Source organism: Strix uralensis, chromosome 5 (genome assembly GCF_047716275.1).
Source record: "Strix uralensis isolate ZFMK-TIS-50842 chromosome 5, bStrUra1, whole genome shotgun sequence".
Taxonomy (NCBI): domain Eukaryota; kingdom Metazoa; phylum Chordata; class Aves; order Strigiformes; family Strigidae; genus Strix; species Strix uralensis.
In genome coordinates, this window is record NC_133976.1 from 32668049 (window position 1) to 32683553 (window position 15505).

Here is a 15505-nt window from a genome sequence, read left to right on the forward strand (position 1 = left end):
AGTAAAATCCAGACATTTCCGATATTCATTTTCAGGGAAAAGCTGCATGCATTATGGAAAAAAAAAATTCTAATGTGCCATATTTTCCTTGAGTGATTTCTCATCAATTTGGTAATACAGGATGTTTTGCTGCCAATTTAGGAAAACTTAAATATGTAAATTGGGTTTATCTCAAGTAGAGATTATTGTAAAATGAGTTCTAATGTGAATCCTAATTCTGCCCTCAATTTTTGTGATAAAGTAAATTATTGTGCACTCTTCCACTAAAAAACTTTTGTGGACAAGTTTTCTCTATCATGGCCTTACCATCATGACAGGAGCTCGGGAGCCATGTAAAACCAATTTCCCATCCCAGGCAAGAAACACTGTCTAGGAAACATTGTTTGTAGGGAGTTGGTGCAAGTCTGTTTTTCCCTCTTTTTAAGACGTATTTGAAAATAAAATGTGTATACAGAGATTACAGTGTATGGTTGCATGGGAATTAGCCAGGATCACCATTCAATGTGATTTACTAATGAACTGAACCTGACCCCTTGTAAAAGCTAAATTGCATAGCTTAGAAGTTTCACCAGTGCTTCTCTGTCACAGAACACAGTGGTAAATTTTCAGTAAAACTCTAAAGAAGAATCAGTATATTTCCTTTGTGACTTTGGATTTTTCAGATGGTTCAGAGTATTTTTAAAAATATTTCTTTGCATTTCAGTCTTTAAAAGGTTTTCAGTCTAATGGACCAGGGCTTCAGTACAAAGTCAGCTGGCGTCAGAAGGATGTTGATGATGAATGGACATCTGTTATAGTTGCAAATGTATCTAAATATATTGTGTCTGGTACACCAACCTTTGTTCCCTATGAAATAAAAGTACAAGCTTTAAATGATCTGGGATATGCACCAGAGCCATCAGAAGTGATTGGACATTCAGGGGAAGACTGTAAGTTTTGTGGTTTGACTTAATTGTACTAATTAAAAGCAACTAAATGTGTAACCTAAATATGTATTTAAAATACTAAAATATTGGAAAAGGGGAATAATAGTTATTTTTTAATTAAAATGAAGTAATTTGGAGATAATAAGGCTTCATAATACTCTGTAGTATTAAGCCTGAGGTCAGCTTTTTAACATAGGAACATTTTAACCCACTCTTTGAGTGCAATGCAAAGACCCATTCTGAAAAAGTATGTTCGTGTGATTTCTCATTCTAACTAGGTACTTGTTCCATCCTTTCCACACAGTGCCAATGGTTGCTCCAGGCAATGTGCAGGTTCATGTTATTAACAGCACATTAGCAAAGGTGCACTGGGACCCAGTTCCACTAAAAACTGTCCGAGGACACCTTCAAGGGTACAAAGTAAGTACAGTCAAAAGCATTCTGTTTCCACTCTTCCTATATAAGATTATATCCAGATTGAAGTAAGGTGACATCTAAGAGGACTCTTGCTTTTCAGTGAGCTCACAAGTTGTGCTGACAAGAGCAACAGCATTGATACAATTAGTTTAAAGTTCAACAGTGTTCCATCCTTGTAGCACTAACCTCCTGTGACATTGCCCTTGAAGAAAAATTGGATGTGTTTGCAATTAAGTTTGCACACATTATATAGATTAAAAAAATGATAATAGTTTTAAAGATCTTACTCCAAAAGGATATTTAGAGGATGAGGAAAAACAGTTTCTGTAGGACTCTCTTCTAGGTCCAATGCTAAGATTACTCATTTTCTGCCATAATACGATTAATCACATCTTTAATTCTGAGTAACAGGACACTTGTTAGCTTATGCTGGGTGCTGTGTGTTTTTGGAGGCCGGGAAAAAGCTCAGTTTAAAAGCTCAATTTAAGGAGATAGGAAATGGCAGATTTGGAATGTACATATGATTGAAGATAACGTGTAAGATAATGTGTTGGCTTTGGTGATAACTGAGAAGTCTGTGTTGGAGACAAAAGACTGTAATTAATAGAAAATGGGAGACAGAAAGACTTCAAGGTTAGAAACTAGGGGAACCAGTGACCCTGGAGGACAGGGAAGATCTGATGGCAAAAGTTGCTTCAGATGTTGCACTAGAAGCCCATCAGAGGAAACTCAGCAGTGGAAACTGCAGAAGCATGGTAGACTGGTTGTGGAGGGAAGAGTGGAATGAGAGGATATACTGACTTCCTATGCAACAATAGAAGAAAATAAAAAATAATTACTTCTTTGTTCCTCTGCAAGTATACTAATAAGTATGTTCTAGCAAAACAAACCATTACACAGCCCAAACTAGGTTATTTCGTAAGACATACTAATTTGAATTATTTCTGTTTAAATGAAAGGAGGAAAAAGAAATACTGGAAAAAATGAAAATAGTAAAGAATATTTGGAGGAGCAGCGTGTTGGCATCTGCTCCACTGTGGACCTCCATGGGTGGCAGGGAGAGCGGCCCTACTGTCTCACCATGAGATACAGGGGGGCACCGTGCTCCGGCGCACCTCCTCCCCTTCCCCCTCCTTTCTTCCACTGACCTCGGTGTTCACATAGGTGTCCCTCTCGTAAGTCCTCCTCACAATTCTAACTCCTCCTCCCAGGTTTCCCTTCTTAAACATGTTATCTCAGAGGCACGGCCACCATTGCTAGTTGGCTCAGCCTTGGCACAGAGGCAGCTCTGACTTGGAGCCAGGGGAGCTTTGAGAAACTTCTCACAGGGGGACACCGCTGTGGCCCCAATGTACCCACTGTACCAAAAACCCCCGTCACACACACAAAACCAGCACACCTGACCAGAGTAGTTTTGCTGCTATGGCTAGGACAAATGTGACAATGGTTGTCACGTCCCACTCAGATGAGGGAGACAAGTGACTCAGATTTGTAAATCCCCAACGGAGTGGACAACGGTGAGACAAGTCTCAAAGTCCAGACATTTATTAACTTCCCACAATCTACTAATTGGATACACAATAATTGGATAAGTATATAACAAGTTGTGGCAAGCAATACAGTATGCCTTGCATTGCTTAATGGTAGTGAACGAAAAGGGGAAAAAGGAAAGGAGGGAGATGAAGAGAACAGAGAAACAGAGATCACTGAGTTGGGTTCCTGCATCGATCCCACCAGCAAGGGTTCAATGAGGCATCTGTCATCTTCACTTCACTCTCTGGACCACCACCCCCACCCCACCCCTTCCCCCACCTCGATTTATACACATTTCCTTGGGTCCATCCCCTAGGTCAACCCACATACCTACATATTCCATGTAGGGGGAAGGGTAAGGTGTTCCATGGGATGATGTAATTAGCACGATCTTGTTAGTCTTCGTTAGCATATTCAGGGGTGTCCTTTAATATGCATTTTGTGGATAATGAAGCAAAGGTTATTCACCGGACAGATGGCCCTTGAAATTTGGCCAGGTGCAGCAGAGCAGAGTCGTCCTGTCTCTACAGGGCTCCCTCCTCCAGCTGCATCCTGTGCTGTTCAGGCAGCCTGATCAGCTTCAACCTCCACACTATCCACCTCATGACTATAGTTTCATTACTTGTGAGTGTTTGAGACATTCCTTAGCTCGGAGGGCCTCCACTCCCCCTGCTATCCTTTATCTCTTTCTCAGGCTGTTTTTCTCAGTCCTTGTTTCTCGCAGGACTGTTTCTTTCAGGACTGTTTTTACAAGTCATCTCTCACAATGGTATATCCTTGAGTAAGTTACAGATGCAGCAAAAGTTTCTTAAGTAATTTTTGCAGATACAGCTAAATCAAACTAAAATAGGTTAAAAACTAGACAAGGCATGACAAGTCCTAAGACCTAGTGGATAGTTATTGTTACAAAGCTTTCTCTGAATACAAGCTGAAAACTTTTCATGGATGCAGAGTATGCTTTAAGTGTCTAAGTTATTGACATAGCTTACAAAACACATAACCATCTCTTTTTAAACACATCAGCAAAATCCTTCCAGCAAACTCAGGCTTTCCTAATAAATAAAATTATTTCAGACAGTAGGCCAATATGCAGTGTTGCATTAGGGACGCATTCTTAATAAAGAGAGGGGTATTTCTCTGAAGAGTCACATCATGAAGACAAATATATGAACAAAGCAGGAAGACACCCAACTAGCAGCAGTCTATAGCACATCACTCATATTTTGCTTTTGTATTAATCTAGCTATTACTCAATATACTGTGGTACTATAAAGCATTTCAAACCTAAGAAGAAATTTTAAAAATAATTCTTTTCACTGTTACTGCTGCCATTTTTTCGTGTTATTCTTATGAATTCAGTGGTTATTCAATACTGTATGTGAAAAATGTGATGCAGTCTCTTTTACTGTCATATTCCGCTTCCAAATCGCTGCTTATCAAACCCAACTTATTAAAGCTCTCTTTTAATTTCAGTCTGGCTAGTGACAAGTGATGACCCACCTAAAATAATGTGCTTTTTGAAATGTTACTAGCTAACAATTCTTAAAAATCACAAACTATACCTTATAAGTTTCAATACTAATAGTACCAACAGTTCAAGCTTTTGTTAACTTATAAATGACTTTCTACACTAGGTGGTAGAATGAGAGCTACAGGATGATAGCTGGCAGTGTTGAAAAATATTAACTCAAGCCATGTAAAACACAGGCATTTAACAGTGATTAGAGTGAAATGCTATGATGTTAGCAATAGAAAGCTGGTGTTAGTGTAACATTGCTTTACAAGCTATCTAGTTGGGCTTTGTAAATCTTAACAGTTCTTTTTTTTTTGAATTCTTGTGAAATCCCAGCTTCCTTAATTAAAGAGATGTTTTGCAGTTGGCCTAAATGGAACCAGAATTTTACCCATTTACATTGCTTTGTTAGTTTTAGTGTGTGATCATGCATGAAAGTTATGCTGTGAAAAATGAACAATGATGTATTTGAAGGTGACAATCCTAGGAGTAACACAAGTCTTTGTAGGGGCAGCTGTTAATGTCTTTCCAGATAGCATGGTAGACTGTGTAGTAAGGAGAGTGCAGTCAAGGTAATTACCTCAGAGGCTCACCTGTAGTTTCTTAAAAACTCAATCAGCAAAATGGACACCAGAATCAGCTTTGTGGTCTGATCTAATGGTCACATGAATGGAAGAATAGTCTTCCTGTCCCTAAGTGGGGATCATTCCATTCAGAGTTCTTTCAGAACTTGTGTGTTTTTCAAGTCCAGACGAATCTTTTGGTTTCTTTCCCATTTCAAAATATCTACTTGGCTTCCACATCACAGGGAGGAGGATAGTCAGGTGTGTGACATATAAGGTGGCAAAGTGCAAGTCTGCTTTGGAAGCTGTGTAGGCATCTTACTGAAAGAATGGATGGGATGAATGAGTTCTGCCTCTCCGATGAACTTGAAACATGAGAACCATCACATACTAATGCAGTCCCAAGCGAGAACTTGTGTCAAACTGGATTTGAGCATTAGCAGAACTGGCAGGTGATAGTCTTCACACAGTTGTGTAGACATGACTGTTTCTGGACAAGGTCTGCTTCTGGAGCAAGAAAGCTCTACGCTGTGTCACACCTGGTCTTACTAAAATTGAAGTTATTCCTACCTAGAATTCATGGATACTCATGGAAAAGCTTAGCATTTGTAAAATCAGAACACTTAAACACTCACTGTCGATTTTTTTTTTTTGTCTTTAGGTTTACTACTGGAAAGTGCAGAGTCTATCCAGAAGGAGTAGGCGACATGTAGAGAAAAAGATCTTGACTTTCAGGGGAAACAAGACTTTTGGAATGTTGCCAGGGCTGGAGCCCTATAGTTCTTACAAGCTGAATGTTAGAGTTGTTAATGGTAAAGGAGAAGGACCAGCAAGCCCAGACAAAGTATTTAAGACCCCTGAAGGAGGTATGAAAGGAGAAAGCTAGAGAATAAACTTAAATGTGGTATATTCAGAAATAGAACACTAAGAATGTGTTGTGGTTTAACCCCAGCTGGCAACTAAGCACCACACAGCCACTTGCTCACTCCCCCCTGGTGGGATGGGGGTGAGAATCGGGAGGGTAAGAGTCAGAAAACTCATGGATTGAGATAAAGACAGTTTAATAGGGAAAGCAAAAGCCATACGTGCAAGCAAAGCAAAACAAAGAATTCATTCGGCACTTCCCATCGGCAGGCAGGTGTTCAGCCATCTCCAGGAAAGCAGGGCTCCAGCACACATAACGGTTACTTGGAAAGACAAATACTATCGCTCCGAATTTCCCCCCCTCCTTCTTCCCCCAGCTTTACACGCTGAGCATGACGCCATACGGTATGGAATGTCCCTTTGGTCAGTTGGGGTCAGCTGTCCCGGCTGTGTCCCCTCCCAACTCCTTGTGCACCCCCAGCCTACTCACTGGTGAGGTGGGGTGAGAGGCAGAAAAGGCCTTGGCTCTGTCCAAGCGCTGCTCAGCAATAACTAAAACATCCCTGTGTTATCAACACCATTTTCAGCACAAATCCAAAACACAACCCCACCCTAGCTACTGTGGAGAAAATTAACTCTGTCCCAGCCAAAACCAGCACAGAGCGTAATTGCTGAATTCATATCTTGGACATCATAAAATAATAATCTGGCTCAATACTGTAATATTCTTAAGAATTAATAATTCATGAGCTGTTTTAAGTTAATCTACTTTGTATTTACTGTATATTCTTAAAAGTTCCTAGCTCACCCTCCTTTTTGAAGATTACTAACCCAACATTGGACTCTCTGACTCTGGAGTGGGGTTCACCTACCCATCCAAATGGTGTTTTGACATCATATATACTGAAGTTTCAGCCAAGTAAGTTAATTATGAATATATAACTCTAACTTAGACAGTATGTCTACCAAATAGCAATCAGTTTATTAAGAAAAAATTATGTTCAATTTATAACATAAAAAAGATATGATTACACTGTAGATGTCAAGTTTGAAAAAAATACTGTATTTTGGCAGCATAGATGTCTCTATTTGGAAAACTTCACTTGCTCAAGTACAAAGTTAGCATTTTTCCATTACTTTTATTTCTTCAAACCATGATTCACAGAAGAATGGAGGTGAAGTCCTACATATGACAGCCAAGTTAGAAGCAAGATACTACCACTTACAAATCCTATATTCTAACTGCAGAGAAAATATCATCAGAAGTAGATCAAAATACATTCAATTATATTGTTGTCTGCTTCTTCAATTTTCATGGTATTTTAATTTTATAATGAAAAGATCATGAATGTCCCATTTACACATATTGGAGCTATAAATCACTTCCTTAGGACCCCCATGCCACTGCTTACTTGCCCAGAAATTTGTCAGCAGTGACACTGGAAATTTAAGAGGTTTGTGTGCATGGAACAGATTAAGGAAGTTTATTTTCTTCAATTTACCAACTTCCACAGTTCCTTGCCATTAGATACAAGTCACTTCAGTACTTTTTTCTTACACATACTGATTTTACTATGAGGCAGCTAGTTTAGAGTTTCAGAATTTTTTAATAATCAATGTTTCAAATGAGTGTAAGATCAGATGATCTGATGTGGACTCAGTTGCCTTGGATTCGGATATTTACAAGAATGGAACTTGAACTTAAAAAACTTGTAGGTATTTCCTATTTCCCTGTTGAATTTCAGTCCTTCACATAGATCCTTTTTACACAAAGGTGACTTTCTTTTGAAACTGTAGATTATCATTCATATAACCTGAAATGAACAATGCAGCAGACAAGCAAAATTAATAAATACAAACAAAAATAGCCTGTTTTAATACAATGATAATGTAGGCAATTTTCCTAACTTTTTTTTTCTTCTCCTAACAACAGTTAACAACACACATGAATTGGGTCCCTTAGTAGAGATAAGAATTCCTGCCAACGAGAGCAGCTTGATATTAAAAAATTTAAATTACAGCACACGGTACAAGTTTTACTTTAATGCACAAACTTCAGTTGGATCAGGAAGTCAGATAACTGAGGAAGCAGTAACAATTATGGATGAAGGTAAGATGGGTATGTATAAAGAAAAGCGATTGAGTTTAAAAACACTACAGATATTATTAAAAATATTGCTACTACTTCATTCCATTAAGGAAATAGCCCCTAGTAAATTTTTTCCTAGAGCTTTCTTAACTGTATTATACACTAACAAAAGATTTTAAATACTTTTTAAGAAAAGATGTGCAAAGGTTTTCTACTGTAGTGGAAGCCCCAAAAGAGGTGTAAAGCCCCTCCTTTTGATATAAACTTACAAGTTCTAAGACTTTGGCTTTTCTGGGCTTCAGAGTTTCACATGACTTTACATTTTAAGTGGTGTTCTTCCATTCACCTATTCTGCTTCATTGACCTGCTCTGGTCACAGAGAACAATACTGAAATGGTGCAGCGTTATGGCTAGAGGAAATTATTTCTCTTCTGAAGGATGCAACAGCTTCTGTGAGGTCTAAACTTTTTTCACAGAACTGGCAAAACCTATAACTTCAAAAAATCTGCAGAACAAATTTGTCATCTATGTCCCCAAGTAACTGGTAACATTGTGTAATATTTAAAACTCTTCAAGTATATTGTTCAGTCCTGTCACTAGTGATTCTTACATTTATAACCATTCTAGATCTCTGATTTTGGCCACTCTTTTGTTGAAGATGTTAGTTATTTAAATATGAAAGTTTAATATAATACGAGTAATTTAAAGCAAAGGGGAAATTTGGGAGGGAAGTGTTATGATTTTGCACATCTTAATATTAAAATTCTAGTTTGATACCATCTTTTCACGTATTTTTATGCTTAGTAAAATTATAGTTTATTGGAATTGCCATAGATGAGTTGGTATGCAATGCATTTTCTCTAATAATGTATTAAGGTTGCATATGAACTACATTTATTTTAAATCGTGAATCTTAACAAGCATGAGCAATAAAATTTTGTAAATGCATGTATATTAATTTTTGTCTTGTGATAGTCTGTCAGTGTTCAGCATAAATGGATTGTTTCTAATTTATTTGAATTAATATATTTTACCTAGTCTGCATGCTTTTCTGGTTTATAATGAGATTATATATGTATGTTCCTTTTGGTGTTGTATCTAATTATATAGTGTTCCTATTCTTGTTTTCCTCCATTAAAGCTGGTATTCTCCGTCCTGCTGTAGGTGCAGGCAAAGGTAAAATGAAACTGCATGATTTATTAATGTGTGGATTTTGCAGTGTTACAAATGGGGAAGTTGCAGTGGTAAGGACAGAAAATCTTGAACTACACGTTGCTATACAAAGTATTAAGCAGTGCTGGAAGAAAACATTTGTGGGTTTTGTTGTTTTGTTGTTTTGTTTTTTTTTTTTTTTAAAAAAGGAATCCAGAATGCTTATTAATACCTTTCATCTGTTTATTTTGCCGTAGAGTTCCAGGGGAATTCATTAGCTTATCTTCAGCAAAGTCTAATTATTTCTGAACATTTAACAGATGTATGTCACTGTCATAAATATTCAGGATTCAGGTGCACTAGCACTGATTAGCTGGAGTAGAAAAAACAGCACTTTGGGAGATTTTTTTTTACTGCCTGTGCCATGTGCGGTTTTTGTTTTAAAAAAGTAGGTACGTTCTTATTCTCACTGCTGATTAATGCTACCCATTTGATCACATTTATTTCATTTGCAAGCCAACTGTGCATAGGAGACAGGTGACTGACAATACCCTCTGTATATTTCTCAGTTCAAGTATCAGATTGAATATATGGGCAAATGTCTTAGGTTCACAGATTTTGTGAGTAAGTACTTGAGGATACTTCAGCGAGTGGAACCTATTGTCATCCTTATTCATGAATTCAGTCGTATTTAGTTCTTTATGATGCAGTTCTTCTGCCAAACAAGGTGTTCGTCACATTTTTGCACACAGTTCTTATACCTTCACTGTCAGAAGCAAAGATTGTCCTGAGGACTGTTGGGTAGCTATAAGTCAGAAAGGTGTCTCTATATGAATGTGTCATTTTATCACAGAGGTGTCATTAACACTAACAAACATCTGTGCTTCAGATTCTAAGATCATAAACATCCCAAGTCAAAATCTGTACATGAAATATCCAACATTTTTTACAAACTTGGAAGAGACAGCATAAATTGTTCTACATATATTTTCTTTTCACTTGATGATCAGGTGTTTTTAATTATAATAGCCATAAAAAAGGACTTCATTCACTCAATCTGGTATAAATCAGACTATATATATATGTATATATAAGTGTATTCTAATATCAGATGCATTTCTGGTATGGAGTTGTGGATTCATTTTAATGACAAGTCTTTCTTACTGTTTTTTAGTCTAGTTTTAGCTGAGAAGTCAGCACAGATTGGAAGAATCAAACTGGCTTGTAGTCCTGGACATTAACAGCAGAAATGTAAATTAAGTTCTCATTATTTATAGCTGACTCTAAACACTCATGCAAGGAAAACTGGATTCTCTGTGTGAAACTGAGGTCTAATTATAGCTGTATCACAGTTTGTGGCTAGCAGAAAGCATCTTATTTGTAAGATCAGCTGGAGCAGCTCACATTTCAGAGCTGTCATCTCAGATTCTCTGAAAACTAAGCAGATGTCTTCGTTTGGTTCCATGCCGTTTATGGTTTCAAAGTTTTCACATATTCCCGTAGCATCTAGCTCTTACAATTGCAAAGAAAATTTTGGAACTGCAAACAGGATGGAACTAAAGCCATGACATCTGTTAGGACATCTGAGTTGCTGCAGGTCTGAGATGAATGTTCTCAGTGGTTACTTACATGAACGTGATTATCTGTTTCACTACTGATCAGGGACTATGAGGAAGGAAAAGGAAGATCGTATTATCGAGATCAAGTGCCAAATTATTTGGTCTCATGAGTGGGTGGATTTGAAAGAAATACTCAGCCCACTCAAGAAGAAGCTGTACCCAGCAGTGAATTTTTACTCCTCCATTAAGTGCAGGAGGGTCTATAAGTATATACAGCTCTTACTGATGTGGACCCAAAACCAAACCAGAGAGAAAGTGAAATTCAGATATTCTCAACTTTTTCGAGATCTATCAGAAACATCCGTTTTTCATTTTGAAGGGCAGAACTTGCCAGAAAAAAATGTAATTATCCTCTTTCTTTCATTTGAGCACATTCATCTTGGAAATTAAAAAGACAATAAGTCTCAGATTTAGCCAGCGTAAATTGCACTGAAATTTCTGTACTTGGTGTTTTCTGCTGGCTAGCTGCTACTAAAGACCTGCAACTTGGCCAGTCAGAAACATTAGACACAAGGTCCTGGAGGAATTCAAATCATCTAAACATGGGAAAGCCGTGCAACTTGGGACATATTTCACTTCTCAGAGTAAAATTATATATTATAGTGCAGAGGGAAATATTGCTATGCTAAATCTAAGGATCTTAGAGTGTCTCAATATTTTTTAGTTGTAGTTCTGAAATACATTCCCTGTCTCTTGACACCATGTGGCTTTTGCCATCTTTTTAGACAGGCATGAGCCTGTCTTCATTGTCTTTTATTACTTTAAAAACAATGAAAGTAACCACAGTCTGCTTACTGCTGCACTTCACACTTTGTCTCAACTCAGTTTGTCTGATTAGAATGACTGCACTGGTGTTAAGATACCCAGTATATTCTAGACCAGTAGAGAAGCAAGTTTTGTGCATTTTTCCTATAAGGTAAAATAACCAGTTTAGATTAAAACATGAAATACGAGGTCAAGGCTAAGGGATTTAGATAAAGGAATAATTATTTTTCTGTAGTGTGAATAGAACTTAAAAGCTCTATTCAAATGGGGGGCAGTATAAAGAGGAAATCCTAATAAATAAGTTCTTCAGACAAACAGTGCTATTGCATCAAATAGGAGAGATGCAGTGGATCTTGGCAAATTAAAAGAATTGAGGGTTTTTTTCTTATCTAAGGGAAACTTAACAGAGGGGATCATGTCATTCTCTCACAATCCCACGAGTAAATCATGAGACACATTATTCTGCTAGATGGGCAAGCTAAGCTATCCTGTTATAGTTGATATTCCTATTTGACTTGCACTATCTTTTTTCCTTTCTAATACTGTAATGCTATGAATGACTTAAATTTGATCAAATTATGGCACTACAAAGAAAAAATAATTGTTTTTCTTCTTAGCAACCTGTATTCTAAATATGTCTGAAAACTATATATGTAAAACATAATGCGTTATACCCAGTATTAGATAAGCAGTGTGCATTGATAATCGCCATTTATGTATTGAGATCTAATGACAGGCATGAGGTAACAAAGGTGAGAAAAAATGGGGAATAAGAACCTGATTACATGTAAAATAATTATAGTAGCAGCTGGAAAGTGACTCAGGTGATCACTGGAGTCAAGTCCTTTCTACCCTTTCCCATTTAAAAACTTCTGTTTTAAATGACTGGTCTATAGAGGAAGGAAGAGAATACACATTTGACCAGTAGTAGAAATGAAAGGTGCTGATTAAAATAAACAGTCACAGGGGCTCATTATTGTGTTTGTTGTAAGCTGAAGTGTAAGGAGTCATGGCATGACGTGTCAGTCTCATTTCACAAGCCGTTTCACTTTTCAGTTTCTTTTTGATTTAGTTGACATTTTTATTTGAAAGCAAGGACTTGTACTCTGCATGCACACAGACACTGGTAACTGGCAGTCCTGAACTGTAATTAAAATAAGGTTGTGAGATCACAGTTGCCTTTAATTGAAGCTAACACTTTCTGTCAATGTGGTACTCAGTCTGGTCTGCCTTTTCATGTGAACTCCACATCTCAAGTATTATTGACAGAAATACTTTAGTTGCAAGATAGAAAAACAAGTAGTCTAACCTCTGGATTTGAAACTACTCTTTTTTTCTGACTGAATCTCCAATATGTAGCTCTTCACGATAGGCTAGAAATCATTCTCAACTGAGTTCTTATCTCTGATCTCTTTGTAGAAGGTAGGATCATCTCAGTTTTCTTTGTTCCATACAAAATGCTGTTCTTTAAATCATTTTCCTTGCCCACCATCTGTTTTTCCTCCCTCTTTGAATCATTGCACATAATGTCTCCATATTTTTGCTAACAACTTCAAGCTGCTTTTTCTTTTCAAGTTGATGATAGTATTTTTGTACTGCTCCTTCAGCCACTCTCTCCCAGTGGACTTCTCCATGATATATCTATGTGATTCTGTCAGTACAGCCTGCTATGCAGAACCACTGCTTTGTCCTCCTTTAAGTCTGCTGGGAACAATGATGATAGCTTTGCATGCTAGACTAGAGAAAATTATGATTATTGCAAAGCAAAAATTCCTGTAAATACCTTTTGCATCGTAGATGTCATGCAAAATCCATTCCATGTTAAATGACTATCAGTGAAATAATTTCTTCCATTTCTTCATCTTCTGTATTCCTTCACCACGGGAATGCTCTTGCAATGGCCTAAATAATCTTAGGAGTGACTAATGCCCATCTCTCACTGCCGAAACTGAAATTCACTCTTATTATAAGAGTGAATTATAAGTGAATTGTTATACTAAGGCTTGAATTTCATACTGTAAAAGTTGTAGGTTTAAAAGCAAACAAAGCCAAAACCCTTCTCTGTGTCTTACAGGCTCTGGCAGAATCTATTACCTTTTTTCTTCATCTTGTGTGTAGGTGTGGGATTTTTTCCTTTGAATTTATTTTTCTCTTTATGTATGCATTTTAACTAATTGTCTATGATACACTGCTTTGTGGGTTTTTTTTCCATTTGACACCAATCTTCAAATGTGTGCTTGTAACTTACCTGCCATTTTTTCCTGGAGATCAGGTGAATCCATGAAAATTTCTGAAGTTTAGTCACTTTGGGGATTATTTAATTCATTGTTCTGCTGAACTAAATTGAGAGAGAGAGAACCTATTCTGTTGTTAAAATCTGTTCATATCTCATGTCACATCTTATTAAATTCTATTGAATCTGCAGCCCAAGTGTAACTGTGTTACATGGAGGAACTGTGTTCCTGAAAGACTGGAAGATTAAATACAGCTCTACAAAAAACTCCACTAAAAAAGCCCTGGAATTAGTTTGAAAAGAAAGGAAAATTTTACTTTGAGCTTAGGCCTCTTCAACAGCTGGCAAGTGCTTTTATACCATATCTCGCTGCAGGAATGAAACCATACTCAGAAATGCCAGCTAAATTTTGTGTCATATCGTAGCGTGAATAAAAGAGCTTAATTTACTGGAGGCAGCTGAATAAGAGTTGGTCTGTGTAGAAACTGTAACTTATTAACAGTCCTTTCCCATCAGTTTTAGAGTGATGCTTTTGTCAGTGCTGCTGCACAGTGCTGTGCATGGTTACAGATCAAGAGAGCACAGTGCTCCGCTACTGAAACTCCTGCTCCCTTGAGACAAAGCTTTCTGCTCCCCCTTTTTACCAGCTGGCGCTTGCACACGCTGAGAGTTTCTGCCAACTGACAATTACACATTCTGTATTTGTGAACAGTGCTGGGAAATATAGTGAAGAACTAAGAGGTTAATTATCATTAGAGTTGTGCAGTTAGGAAGACAGGAGTCTGGGTAGATTGGAGACAAGCTTTAAATATTGTAACCACTTCGAGTCTAGGCTTTCATCACCTCAGGATCCATCAGCCATCTCTTATCTTCTTATGTGTGTATTCATGTTGCAAATAAGGCACATTTAACAGACTTAACTAAAGCATTCCAGGCCTGCTGGAAAATTAGATCAAGCTGTAGTGAAAAAGAGGAAGAATTACAAAAATAGTGATTTTTAAAATCAGTGTGCTGCCGAACAAATTTCTTGGTGCGTTGTATTCAATAGGAAAAAAACCAACTTAAATCTGACCAAATAGAACACATGGATAACTCTATACAAACAGGTATTGGTAAGAATCAGATAAGAGTATATCTGATAAATGTAAGCATAAATCAGTCACTTGAGAGGATTTAGAAACTAAGATACCAAGGAAATGAAGGTAATTTTCAGAGCCAACTTAATTGTTATATACAATCATATGAATAGAAAGACATTTACCAGATACCAGGTCTTTAATGTAGCAGGCAACTCTTTAATCAGAGCAGAAACTGGAAATTTGAGATGAAAAGAAAATCCAAAACACAAGATAAGATGGAGGTTTTACAGGGAAGGTGATTATCAAATTTGCTTAGTGTTAAGCAGCTGCCTGTCATCTGGAGTCTTTCACACAAGGTGAGACAGTTTCCTTCATCCCCGAGTGCTCAGGCGTGAGGAGAGAGAAGTTATGTATAGTTCCATGGTATCTGTTTGCAAGAGTTTGAAACAGATTATTGCAAATAGTTTCGTCTGTCTTTAACATTGATGACAAATATCAGTCATACAGTTGTGCTGCTACTTAGACATCTTCTGTGGAAGAGCAAAATCCAGGAAAATACGGGTTTGAGAAAATACAATTTGATGAAACAAAACAAAGTTGTATTTAGAATATAAACCAGTTGTTTTCTTGGCACAGAACAAATGCTTAGATGCTGATTGTAACAAACACCTGTTCCTGTGTGCAAATGAGGAAGGAAGTTTATATATCCTGTCTGCAATCTCAGACTCTGCACCTTTCTAAATTTAGAGCCT

General features: G+C 37.3%; 1 protein-coding gene across 42 annotated transcripts in view; it reads left to right on the top strand.

Moving 5' to 3' along the window:
• Positions 1-15505, top strand: part of NRCAM (neuronal cell adhesion molecule) — a 165945-nt gene that overhangs the window by 127940 nt on the left and 22500 nt on the right. For 24 of the 42 annotated variants that reach the window (XM_074870346.1, XM_074870348.1, XM_074870362.1 and 21 more), the window contains 6 exons: positions 704-929; positions 1231-1346; positions 5614-5818; positions 6613-6735; positions 7750-7926; positions 9046-9081. In XM_074870346.1, coding sequence (XP_074726447.1) covers positions 704-929; positions 1231-1346; positions 5614-5818; positions 6613-6735; positions 7750-7926; positions 9046-9081 — 883 coding nt within the window. The remainder of the gene's footprint in view (positions 1-703; positions 930-1230; positions 1347-5613; positions 5819-6612; positions 6736-7749; positions 7927-9045; positions 9082-15505) is intronic. The other 18 variants (XM_074870353.1, XM_074870354.1, XM_074870350.1 and 15 more) reach the window with 1 other exon arrangement.